We start from the raw sequence: 11,579 nt of genomic DNA on the forward strand, positions 1-11,579 counted from the left end.
TGCGCGGTGGGTCGATCAAAACTTGGTGCGCTGTCATCACTTGATGCGCTACTGGATCTCAATCGGCCGGAGAGCCTGCGGGTGGGTGGTACTTGAAGCTGGCAGATGGCTGAAGCAGGCGGGACGCCCCCCGAATCACGCCTTCCGTGAGCGTGGGTGATGCCCTGCTGAATGGGTCCGCAGGCTAGGGTTTAACCGCGGCTTCTGTTCCCTTTCACTACTCTGGCCTGTCCTCTTCTACCTTATGCTAACAGTGTCGAGATGGGGGGGCATCAGCCTCACGGCGTGGGTGTGAGTTCAGCCAGTGGTGCTGAAGGGCTGCATGAGTGTCGGGGCCGGTGGCGCCCGATCTCAGACATCCAGCAGCAGGCGGCGGGGGTCCTCGATGACCTCCTTGATGCGCTTGAGGAAGGTGACCGCCTCGCGCCCGTCGATGAGGCGGTGGTCGTAAGTCAGTGCCAGGTACATGAGAGGCCTGAAGTTCAGGTGGGTAGAGGATTGGCTGGAGGGGAGCCAGCTGAGGGGGGCGTGCAGCGCAGTAACCAAGGGGTGTGGTCTCTAAAGAATGCTTCCCCGTCCTCCTCATGCCATGGGGCTGAAGATGCCGCCCCTCATCGCACCCCTCCCTGGCCACATACATGTGAGTAGCGCCCCCCAGCCTATCAGCATCAGTCCCCAAGTCCAAAAGTTGCATGGTGACGGGACCCCCCCTCCTCACCCACCCCAAGAACACACCCTCACGCGCGCACCTGGCGACGATCTGGCCGTCGACGACCGCGGGCTTCATGTTGGTGGCGTGCATGCCCAGGATGGCGGACTGCGGCGGGTTGATGATGGGCGTGGAGAGCATGGAGCCAAACACGCCGCCGTTGGAGATGGTGAAGGTGCCGCCCGCCATCTCGTCGATGGACAGCGCGCCGTCCCGCGCCTTCTTCCCCAGCTCGTTGATGGTCTTCTCCACCGTGGCAAAGCTCATGGCATCCACATTGCGCAGCACCGGCACCACCAGCCCCTTGGGCGTGGCCACCGCCACCGAGATGTCGTAATAGTCGCGGTAGATGATGTCGCCGCCGTCGATCACCGCATTCACCGCCGGCACCGTCTCCAGCGCGTTGGCCGCCGCCTTGACGAAGGCGGACATGAAGCCCAGCTTGACGCCGTGCTTCTCCAGGAAGGCGTCCTTGTGGGCCTTGCGCAGGTCCATCAGCGCGGTCATGTCGACCTCGTTGAAGGTGGTCAGCAGCGCGTACGTGTTCTGCGCGTTCTTCAGGCGCTCCGCCACGCGGGCTCGCAGGCGCGTCATCTTCACCCGGCGCTCGGGGCGGGGGCCGGAGGAGAGGGGGGCGCCGCCGGGAGCGGCGGCCGGCTTAGAAGCGGGCTCAGGCTTCTTGGGCGGGGGGGAGGCCTTTTTCGGCTCCTCCTTCTTTGTCTCCTCCTTCTTGGGCGCCTCCTTCTTGGGCACCTCCTCCTTTGGCGCCTCCTCCTTGGGCGCCTCCTCCTTCTTGGCGGGGGCGGCACCGCCCTCACTCTCCTCAATCACCGCAAAGAGCTGGCCCACGGTGACCGTGTCGCCCTCCGCCGCCTTGTACTCCTTGACCACGCCCGGGGTCTTGTTGGGGTACTTGATGTCCATGGAGACCTTGTCGGTGTCCAGCGTGGCTAGCACGGAGTCCTCCTCCACCGTCTCGCCTGGTTAAGCGAGGAGGGTCAAGGGGTTGGAACTGCGAGACAGGCCTTGCATCATGTGTGTACAAAGGTGGCGTTTGATTTCAGTCTTTGTGATCATCCAGAAAACAAGATCCATGACCAAGCTAAAGTAAAGGAAGACAGCCTTCCCCAGGAGACCATCCCGCCCTCCAAAGTACCTGGCTGGGCCAGGATGGTGGCGACGGTTCCCTCGGTGATGGACTCTCCCATGCTGGGAACCTCCACCTCCACGGTCTTCCAGGCTGCAGGCGTGCTGGAGATGCAGCGAACAGCCGGCACCCAGCTGGCTGTCGTGGGCAGGGCCCGGAGGCTAAAACCCACAGACGGCACGCCATGTAGGCCTGGTCAAGAGGAAAGTTAAGGAATTCATAAACATAAAGATGGCAAGTCAACGACCGGCGACCGAGGGATGTGTGGAATGGTCGAACTCACTTGAGAAAGCCGCGGCATCGCTCCTCAACAACCCCCAAACACATGCAGCTGCACCGGTCTGCGAGATGTTGTGGGGTAAATTTTAGTATCGGGGATCTATTTCATCGATCGCAGGCTGGTCGTGCACTCCATGCTTGGGGTTGGGGCCCCACCTGCTGGCTGGGTCTGCTTCGCCCAAGGGCGCGGAGGGCGGCCAGGGCCCCCCTCCGCCCGGAGAGGCCTAAAGCTGAGACTACCATCCTAGGCGCATATCAATCCAGGATGTTTGTCTCAGAGTGGGCCACGGGTTTCTCCCCTTGCTCACCACATATTCCCTTCTGACTTAGTCACACTCTCACTCCTTAGCACGTGCGCAGCAGCAGCGGGGTGCCCCACACGGCACGGTTTCAGCTGGGCGCGAGCTCTCGGGGAAGACCATCAGCGCTGCTGGGTGCTCTGACAGATGATCAGTGCAGGATGTCTTGAATCATCTGATTGATCCTGGATAAATTATAGGGTAGCGAGTGCCCGGCAGAGTCAGTTCCTGGCTCCGGTAAAGAGGCGGAGAACCGACACCCCAGTGTTACGGGACTGGGTAGAGGTGGACACCTTCGGCCATGGATCTAGTGGTGGCAAACTGTCCTTCCCAGGTGAGATGCTTCGACGCGGTCGGCACATTCACGAGATCATGCTTGCTGTAACTGCTGCCCGCAAGATCACTCCAGCACACACCTCCGCCCCTCCCCACGGAGCAGGATCTGGCCAAGACAAACAAGGTGTTTGTGGCCCCGAGGACTCTGGCAAAAGGCACAGCCTATCTCGAGATATCCAGCTAGTGAGTCCTTTTTGTGGGTCAGTCGACATACCATGGCCTGGCAGCAGGCTCTTCGAGTTGTCAGCCGCGCACCTTCATCCACCCCTTGCACAGTGTCTTTCTGGCGGAGGAGGAGCCCAGCATGCAGCCGGGCAAGGTTGGCATGAATGCGATCCAGCGCAGGGTCATCCGGGCGAGCTCAGGGGACACCGTGGCGGCCCAGCCCTTCACCCCCCCTGGGACCCACTTTGGTGCGGTGCTCCTCAACGCCGAGCTGGAGCCCATCTCGCGACGCGGGGGGGAGGTAGACCTGCCTGCGCCCGAGGTGGAGACCCACATCCAGTCCAGATTTGCAGACCAGGTGACGAGTGCATGCCGAAGAGAGTTGCTTGTTGCTTGTGGAGCAACGAGTTCAGGCTGTGGAGTGGCCTCTGGATAGGAATCTATTGAATCAATGGCTGCATCTCGATGCTGGAGTGGTTCTACCCCATAAGGCCTCCATGCTATACGTATGGAGACTGTCTCAGTCCCATGGCTGTCCAAGCCATCCGCCTGTGTGCTTGCCAGCAGGACACTGCCATCACCCCACCCCCTCACAGGTCTTCACATCGGGTCAGGAGCTGACCTTTGAGTTCCAGGGCCTCAACTACCTGCTGAGAGTCAGCACGCTGACCGTAGTGGTGCCAGGGGGGGAGCAGCAGACTGTGCCGCGGGCCATGCTGTCCCTGGCCACCAGCTGCGTGTTTGAAACAAGAAAGGGGAGCGGCATCAAGATTGTGGGCCAGAAGAGGTGGGGCGGGCGGCTTTGGATCAGCGCCGCGTGCATTACTGGCTGCACTTGGCAGGATCTCTCGAATGGATTCCAGCTCGTCAGGAGTGTAGTACATGCCTGGTTGCGTGTCCATGATGATTGTGGCACAGCTCCACACTCCCCCATCACACCCCTCGCCCCCCAGCATCATGACCTCCCAGCTGTTCAAGCAGCGCGAGGTGTCCTTTGAGAAGCTGGGTATCGGAGGCCTGGATTCCCAGTTCCGGGAGATGTTCAGGTCTGGCAGATGGGCACTGGGGGAGGAGGCAGCAGTATCCCGTGAAGTGAGCATGAGGAGGGTTCTGCTTTTCAGGCTGCAAGGTTGTTAAGACTCACTGTATGCAATGGTTGAGAGGATGTGCATCCTTGGCTGTATCCTTTGTCTCCTCATCACGGCCAGCTCCCCTCTACACCACCAGGCGAGCATTCGAGTCCCGGCGCCTCCCCCCCTCGGTTGTGGAGCGGCTGGGGATCAAACACCGGAAAGGCATCCTGCTCTATGGGCCGCCAGGTGAGATGCTTGGTAGAGTGTGGGCCGATCATCTCTTGCATTCTCAGCATGGTGCTGGGGTGACGTCCAAGCTGGCGGCAATAATGTGGAGGGGAAGGGTTTTGTGCACGGCTGGAAATGCACATTTGCAGGCCCCAGAATATGCACGCCTGGCACCCCCATCTCAGGCACGGGGAAGACGCTGATTGCCCGGCAGCTGGGCATGATGCTGAACGGCAAGGAGCCCAAGGTGGTGAACGGGCCTGAGGTGCTCAACAAGTATGTGGGGGCCTCAGAAGAGAACATCCGGAATCTCTTCAAGGTAAGGCGTGAGCGTTGGTATGAAGGGCAGGGTTGGGGGGAGCTTCAAATACGGATGCTGAGTCTGGGCAAGCAGCCATGGGGGGTGGGGTGGGGGTGCACACAGCGACCTTGTGCTGGATTAACGGAAATGCAGGAGCTAAAGGAGGATGTGGTTCCCAACCCAAGGACTCAACGCGAGTACTTACATCAGTAAAATCTAAACCTACCGTGCACAGGACGCCGAGGAAGACTACCTGAAGAACGGGGACGATTCCGAGCTGCATGTCATCATCTTTGACGAGATAGACGCCATTTGCAAGGTGGGACATGCCACCTGCGCTTCCCTCCACAAGGGATACCCACTTCTTGCTGAGGTTGCCAAGCGATCTTTGTTCCGTCATGGAGTTCGGACCGCAAACTTCTTCATCCGCTGACTCCGTCGCCGTCACGGGCGCCACCACCTCCAATTCACCCCTGCCTCTCTCCATCCATCCTCTGCAGTCTCGCGGCAGCGTGCGGGACGGGTCAGGCGTGCACGACACCATCGTCAACCAGCTGCTGACCAAGATCGACGGCGTGAACGCGCTGAACAACATACTGGTGATTGGGATGACCAACCGCCTGGAGCTCTTGGACGAGGCCTTGCTGCGTGAGGGGCGGCTGGACGTCCACATGGAGATCGGCCTGCCAGATGAGAACGGCCGCCTCCAGATCCTCAAGGTGAGGAGTCGTGTTGTGGGGATGGTGAATGAGGACATCAAGCAGGGTGCACATACCCATGAAATCGACGGGGGAGGTTGTGCTTTGTGTGCACGGAAACACATGGGCAGCCTGTCTCCCTGCTGACTCAATTCTGTGGTACGCCTCTACGCCCTTCTGTCTCATGCTACTGCACGCCCCTGACACACAGATTCACACCAGGAACATGAGCGAGCACGGCTTCCTGGCAGGGGACGTGGATCTCGCTGAGCTGGCGCACCGCACCCAAAACTACAGGTGGAAAATTGGGTGGCAGGGTTCAGGCCGCACATTGCTCGGGAAGGGGAGAGGCTGGGGCGCCATGCTCTGGAGTGCATTGGAGCGGCACCTGCAGCTGTGATGGAAGAGTCCATGCACCAATTACCCCTATTACTTTGACCTCGCCCCCACCCCCCCTGCTGCAGTGGCGCCGAATTAGAGGGGTTGGTACGTTCCGCAACTTCTTTTGCGCTGGACCGCGAGACCGACATGGCCGACTTGTCCAAGCCGGTGGTGGAGGAGAACATCCGCGTCACGCGCGCCGACTTCCTGCGCGCCCTGGACGAGGTGAGGCCCTCCTACGGCGCCGCCACCGAGACGCTGGAGCAGTACCGACCGGGCGGAATGCTGGACATCGGGCCGCAGTACCACGCCACCCTGGCGGAGCTGCAGCAGCTGCTGGAAAGCGTGGAGCAGCAGGAGGCGGTGCCCCTCTCCGCCGCCCTGCTCTGGGGCGACAGCGGAACGGGGAAAACGGGTGAGGCTCGGTGTGCATGGCTGGGGTGGTGCATGGTTGGGGTGGTGCTGGCATGAGCTATTGCCTATTGCTGTGGGCTGGGTGACGAGGGAACAAGGGCGATTGGGGTGAGCCCTTTGAGAGGCTGCGACTCTGGCCGTTTGTCACTGGCATGCACGCTGCGCTGTGGGCAGGGTATCGTCATGCTCGTCCCCCTCCAATTCCTCCCACACCTTTGCAGCCCTGGCCTCCACCCTGGCCATCGACAGCGGGTTTCCCTTTGTCAAGGTGGTGACCACCGACTCCATGGTGGGGTATTCGGACGCCGCCCGCTGCTCCCAGATCACCAAGGTCTTCGAGGAGGCCTACAGGGTGGGCGAGGCGGGAGGAGCATGGGGTCAAAGAGGAGTGAGGGCTGACCCAGGGGGAGTCTCGCATCTCGTTCCTGCATCAGGCATTGGGCACAGGGCCTCTCAAGTCCTCCTCCTCTCTCCATCCCCCCTCCTGCACCCCCAAAGTCGCCGCTGTCGCTGATCGTGCTGGACGACATCGAGAACCTGTTGGCCTATCGCAGCGTGGGCCTGCGGTATGCCGACGCCGTGCTCAGCGTGCTGATTGAGTCGCTGAAGAAGCTGCCACCCCCCGGGCACCACCTGTTTGTCATCGGCACCACCAGCAACAAGGAGATGATGCAGGTGTTGATGAGAGCGGGATTCGGTGTGGGAGGGGGTGACAGGTTCAACAGCGTGTGTCCCGTAGTCAAGCACAAGGAGATGTGGCCTGCCATCACGTCGCTCTGCTGTTCTCGCCCAAGCAAGGGTTCACAGCATCTTGAGCGCGACCCCAAATCTCCCCCTCTGCTGCCAGACCCTGGGCCTCAGCAAGTACTTCCAGCTGGAGCTAGAGGTGCCCCCACTGGACTCCACCGCCGTGCAGATGGTCCTGGCGGCGAGCGGCGCGCCACGCGGTGTGGACGTGAGTGGGGTGGGGCATTGCTCGCTGCGTGGGTGCTTGGTTGTGAGAGGGATGAAGAGGACGATGCCGTGTTGGCCCGGCAGTGTTGTCCGCTGCACGTATTCCCAAAGTCATCCTGATGCTCTGACGCATCTGGTTTGATGCAAGCACCATCATCTCCCCTCTTAACACCTCCGCTCCTTCCAGTTCTCCGCGGCGGCCGAGACCCTGTACGGCGAAAGGGTCCCCATCAAGGACCTGCTCTTCGCCCTGCATGTGTCTGCACAGGGTCTGGCCCCCGGCGAGACTACCGTCTCGGCCTCGGCCTTCCAGAGGGTGTGGGCCCGCATCGCCAAAGCAGAGGCATGATGTGCGCGTGCTGTATGTTGGATGTGGACTGCTGTAACACCGAGGTTCTTCTCAGCAGGGAGCCCTGATGGGCTTGTCCCCAGACAGCTGCAATGGAAACAGCAGCAAGAGCCAGCACTTCCCACTGGACCCATATTCCAAGAGCTGCAGAGAAGGTTACAATAAAGTATACTGTAAGCGGGAGACGCAGCGATATCAGTGCAGTGAGTCAATTTCATGTACAGGGCCACACAAGCTCGAGGGTCATCGACAGTCACACCTCCTCCCGTGCAATGGTGGCCGTCTTCGGGGTGCGCTCCCCGCCCGGCCTCCCCTTTGGCCGCTCGGCCTCTGCCTCGGCCGGCCGCGTCTTCTTCCGCCGCTGCCCTGTCGCCCCCGCCGCGTCCTCCTCCTCCGCCAGGCGCAGGGCCGCCATGCGCCGCGCGGCATAGACCTTGGTGATCCCCGCCAGCACCTCCTTCTCCGGCGCCTCGAAGGCCGCCAGCTGCCTGCCCAGTAGGCCCTCGATGGCCCTGACTAGTTCCACATCATACTGCGTCACGAAGCTCAGGGACCAGCCGGCACGCCCTGCGCGGGCCGTCCTGCCAACCCTGCAAAGATGGATTTGGTGAGGGGGGCCGAGCGGTGGCATCAGGGGCTGGTATGGCATGGAGGGGTGCACAGATTGTGCATCTACCCAGCCCTGCTGTGGACCCTTTGAGGAGGACCCTGAGGAGCAACCTACATGGCCATGAGGTCCAAAAAGAGGCCTTGCACGAACACTGTTGTGCACTCCAGGTGCAGTTGCACCCACACTTCAATACATCCACCACCCCACTACACACACGCTGCCCCCACACACGCACCTGTGCACGTAATCCCGCGCAAGGTGGGGCAGGTCGTAGTTGACCACCAGATCGACGTCGGGGATGTCCAGCCCGCGCGCGGCCACGTCGGTGGCAAGCAGCACAGGCACGACGCCCGCGCGGAACCTGTCCAGCGCCGCCACGCGGTCGCGCTGGGGCAGGCCGGAGTGCAGCGCCGCGGCCTTGATCCCCAGTTCGGCCAGGAGGTGCTGGAGCAGGGAGCAGTTGCGGCGCGTGGAGACAAAAACGATGGCGGAGCGCAGCTTCAGCGCCTCGAGCTGCTCCAAGAGGTACACCAGGTACACCTCCTTCACCTGTGCACGAGGAGGCAAAGGAGAAGTGTGTGCTGAGGTGCATACTGTAGCGCTGGGAGGGACATGGGTCCAACATGACCGAGCATGGGGCGCATGGGGTGGCTGCAAAGCCTCGGGCTCCTCACTCTTCCTCTGCATCAAGCCCACTCATGCCTCGACGCCAACCCAGCCTGGTTGGCCACGTGGGGCGACAGGCACGCCCCAGCCCCCGAGGAGGACTCTGATCAGGCTCCCCCACCCCCCCAAACGATTACCGACCTTCTGCGGTAGGAGCATGTACTCCTCCCTCAGCCGCGCGGCGGTCTGCAGCCCGGCGTAGGCCTCGTAGAAGAAGGCGTCGCGCAGGAGGTCGCGCTGCAGGCCCACCAGCGTGCGTGTCATGGTGGCACTGAAGAGCAGCGTCTGGCGCTCCTCCGGCAGCGCCGCCAACACCGTGGCCAGCTCCGGCTCGAAGCTGGCGTCCAGCATGCGGTCCGCCTCGTCCAGCACTAAGCAGCGCACGCGGGCCAGGCAGGCGGCCAGCCCGGGGTCCTGGGCAAGCAGCCCCGCCAGGCGCCCGGGCGTGGCCACCACCAGGTGCGGGCGCTGCGTTAGCGCGCGCGCCTGGGCCTGCCCGTCCACGCCGCCGATGATGACCGCGTCGCGCAGCGCGCCGCCGGACCCCAGCGCACGGAAGTGGTCGGCCAGCTGCAGCGCCAGCTCCCTGCGCGTGCATGAGAAGAGAGGGGGCGAAGGTTTGGTCTGGGAGGGACAAGGTATCAGCCTGGGGGAGGTAATGGGGGGGAGCGTGTGTGCGCCCTCAGCAGCGGTGTGCCAGCTCAGAATGCGAGGGTCGATCCTACACTCCTCAGGCCATCCTCCAACAAGCAAGAATCCATCTTCCCAGCCACCTGGTGGGCGTCAGGACCAGGGCAAAGACGCCAAAGGGGTCGCGCGCCAGCAGCTGCAGGATGGGCAGTGCAAAGGCTGCCGTCTTGCCCGTCCCGGTTTGGGACACCGCGATGACGTCCCGCCCAGCCAGGATGGCGGGGATGCAGGCACGCTGCACGGCGGTGGGCGACGGCATGCCCAGCCCGCGGCACACCCCCGCCATCCAGTCGGAGAGCCCCAGCGAGCGAAAGGTGGCGGTGTCGTCCTCACCCGCCTTGGCGCCACTGGGAGGCACCGACACCACTGCGGGGCGAGTCACGGTCTTGGGTAGTGCATTGTCTTCCTTCCTCGGTCTTGTCTTGAGCTTGGAAGGAGGCCGGGCGAAGAGGGCGATGCCGCCCTCTTCCACCATGTCCTCACAGGGCTTGTCGCTCGCCTGGGCTCTTCTTCAGGGGTTTACGCGATGGCAGGCAGGAGGTGTATGTGCAATGATTGTTCGGTATTCATTCTTGCAGTCCTTGTAGAAAGAACTTCGACTATACGTGAACGTGCATGCATGGCGCCTGCGCGCGCAGGCAGGTTGCTAGGGCGCGCCCTTCGTTAGAGGCTCTTCGTTAGAGACCCCCCCTGCATGCGCGTGACACCCCCCCTCGTTTCCCTCACTTGAGTTCGTGACGAGTTGCAAACTCCAGGCACCGAGGGAAGTGGGTGTTCCATAAAAAATGCAGACTGCGGTCTTATAGAAAGCAGAAACTGAAGAATATAACCACTGGCCGCCCGCAAATGCCGATACGGGATCCTGGTATCATGGGGAGGCGGAGGCGGCGAGGGGGATGCACCCCGAGGCTGAGCGGCAGTCTCACATCCGTTGTTTGGGGCAGGGGGATCCGATGGGCCCCGCCGCCCCCGGCGCCTCCCGCCCGCCCCCGGCACGCCAGCGGTGCCCCTCCATGGTCGTAGGGAGGGGCAGGCGCCGCCCTCCCGGAATCCCTCGCTTCACGTGACCGTCCTGCCGTAGGCGATGCCCGCGATGTAGAGGTCTTTCGCCCACTTTTCCTTGACGTGCTCTGAAGGGAAGGTGGAGGTGCGCAGCGTCTCCTGCGTCTCGTCGGGGATGACGCGGCGCGGGACGGAGAGCACAAAGGCGGCCTGGTCGGCGGTGGCCGCGCCGGCGGTGATGCGGTAGCCCAGGTCCCAGCGCCGGTGCACGCCCTCCGAGGGGTACTGGAAGTCCAGCTCCACCACCTGGTCCATGAAGCCGGCGCCGCGCGACATGACCACCGCCCACTGCCGTCGTCGTCATGGATGGGAGAGGGTGGTGAGGAGGGAGTGAAGGGCGACGTCGGGAGCAGGGAAGGGGGGCCCCTGCGTCAGCCACCCACCCTTTCACCCAATGAGCCTGCCCGCCCCCCCCTCCCCCCCCCCCAAAAAAAGGGACGGAAGTAAACCCCCCTTCCACACACCCTTTCCTCCCCTTCACAGCCACCCACCTGGGAGCCGGAGGTGGCCATGGCGGTGACGTGGAAAGCCTCCCTCCACTTCTTCTTGATCCACTCAAAGGGGAAGGAGTCGGAGATCTTGTACGACTGCTGTGTGAACTTGGTGCCCTTGCTCATGACCACCAGGGAGCTGAGGCTGCTGGACCCGGCGATGGCGGTGATGTAGTATCCGCGGTCCCACTGCTCCATGATCCAGTCCTTGGGCAGGAAGGCGGCGGGGGCCACGCGGTAGACCTGGTCCCCAAATCCGGTCCCCGCGTCCATGATGATGGCCCACAGCTCGCCCGCGGCGCAGACGCAGGAGATGTAGAGGCCGTCGGCGTAGCCCTTGGCCACGTGCACATCCAGGCGGTGGTTGGAGACGTTGTAGTGGTACCGCTGCTTCATCGGCGCGTGCTTGTTGTACACGCTGATCCACTGGCTGGCGGGGTAGCCGAGGCGCACCTTCTTGCGCCGCACCGCGTCGTCCCGGAACTCCTCCATCTGCTCCCGCCCACGCTTCTGCCCCACGCGCACTGCGTTCTCCACCTGGATGGGGCGGGCGGCCGAGGGCGACCCCAGCAGCGGCTCGAACAGGCTGATCAGGGCCGCGTACATTGGCTCCTCGTCAAACTTCAGGTTCATCACCGACTCGGTGAAGATCTTGAAGGGCTCTGGCTTGTACCTGGGTTGGATGGAGTGGCAGGGGGGATGAGAGCATGCTGGGGCAGATCGCGGG

General features: G+C 62.7%; 5 protein-coding genes across 5 annotated transcripts in view; 1 reads left to right on the forward strand and 4 right to left on the reverse strand.

Moving 5' to 3' along the window:
* Positions 1-273, reverse strand: part of F751_1291 (Pyruvate kinase isozyme A, chloroplastic) — a gene marked incomplete at both ends in the record, with an annotated part of 3,328 nt that extends 3,055 nt beyond the window's left edge. The window contains one exon of the mRNA XM_011401783.1: positions 242-273. Coding sequence (XP_011400085.1) covers positions 242-273 — 32 coding nt within the window. The remainder of the gene's footprint in view (positions 1-241) is intronic.
* Positions 274-351: 78 nt separating this feature from the next.
* On the reverse strand, positions 352-1,917 carry F751_1292 (Dihydrolipoyllysine-residue succinyltransferase component of 2-oxoglutarate dehydrogenase complex 1, mitochondrial; the record flags this gene model as incomplete). The annotated part of the gene is made up of 4 exons (XM_011401784.1): positions 352-475; positions 750-1,287; positions 1,528-1,689; positions 1,866-1,917. 4 exons carry the CDS (start codon positions 1,915-1,917, stop codon positions 352-354), a joined length of 876 nt encoding a protein of 291 aa, XP_011400086.1.
* A 1,178-nt stretch (positions 1,918-3,095) lies between these two features.
* F751_1293 (Vesicle-fusing ATPase) lies at positions 3,096-7,333 on the forward strand (the record flags this gene model as incomplete). Its single annotated transcript, XM_011401785.1, has 13 exons — positions 3,096-3,293; positions 3,532-3,722; positions 3,889-3,981; positions 4,163-4,254; positions 4,422-4,555; positions 4,773-4,856; positions 5,038-5,256; positions 5,447-5,532; positions 5,700-6,031; positions 6,252-6,382; positions 6,529-6,705; positions 6,878-6,985; positions 7,172-7,333. The coding sequence occupies 13 exons, from the start codon at positions 3,096-3,098 to the stop codon at positions 7,331-7,333; spliced, it is 2,007 nt and encodes a 668-aa protein (XP_011400087.1).
* A 253-nt stretch (positions 7,334-7,586) lies between these two features.
* Positions 7,587-9,774, reverse strand: F751_1294 (DEAD-box ATP-dependent RNA helicase 36; the record flags this gene model as incomplete). The annotated part of the gene is made up of 4 exons (XM_011401786.1): positions 7,587-7,923; positions 8,179-8,492; positions 8,751-9,195; positions 9,383-9,774. The coding sequence occupies 4 exons, from the start codon at positions 9,772-9,774 to the stop codon at positions 7,587-7,589; spliced, it is 1,488 nt and encodes a 495-aa protein (XP_011400088.1).
* Positions 9,775-10,358: 584 nt separating this feature from the next.
* Positions 10,359-11,579, reverse strand: part of F751_1295 (Casein kinase I-like protein 2) — a gene marked incomplete at both ends in the record, with an annotated part of 3,971 nt that continues 2,750 nt past the window's right edge. The window contains 2 exons of the mRNA XM_011401787.1: positions 10,359-10,649; positions 10,853-11,525. Of these exons, the coding sequence (XP_011400089.1) occupies positions 10,359-10,649; positions 10,853-11,525 (964 nt within the window). The remainder of the gene's footprint in view (positions 10,650-10,852; positions 11,526-11,579) is intronic.

This window comes from Auxenochlorella protothecoides, assembly GCF_000733215.1.
Source record: "Auxenochlorella protothecoides strain 0710 unplaced genomic scaffold scaffold126, whole genome shotgun sequence".
Taxonomy (NCBI): domain Eukaryota; kingdom Viridiplantae; phylum Chlorophyta; class Trebouxiophyceae; order Chlorellales; family Chlorellaceae; genus Auxenochlorella; species Auxenochlorella protothecoides.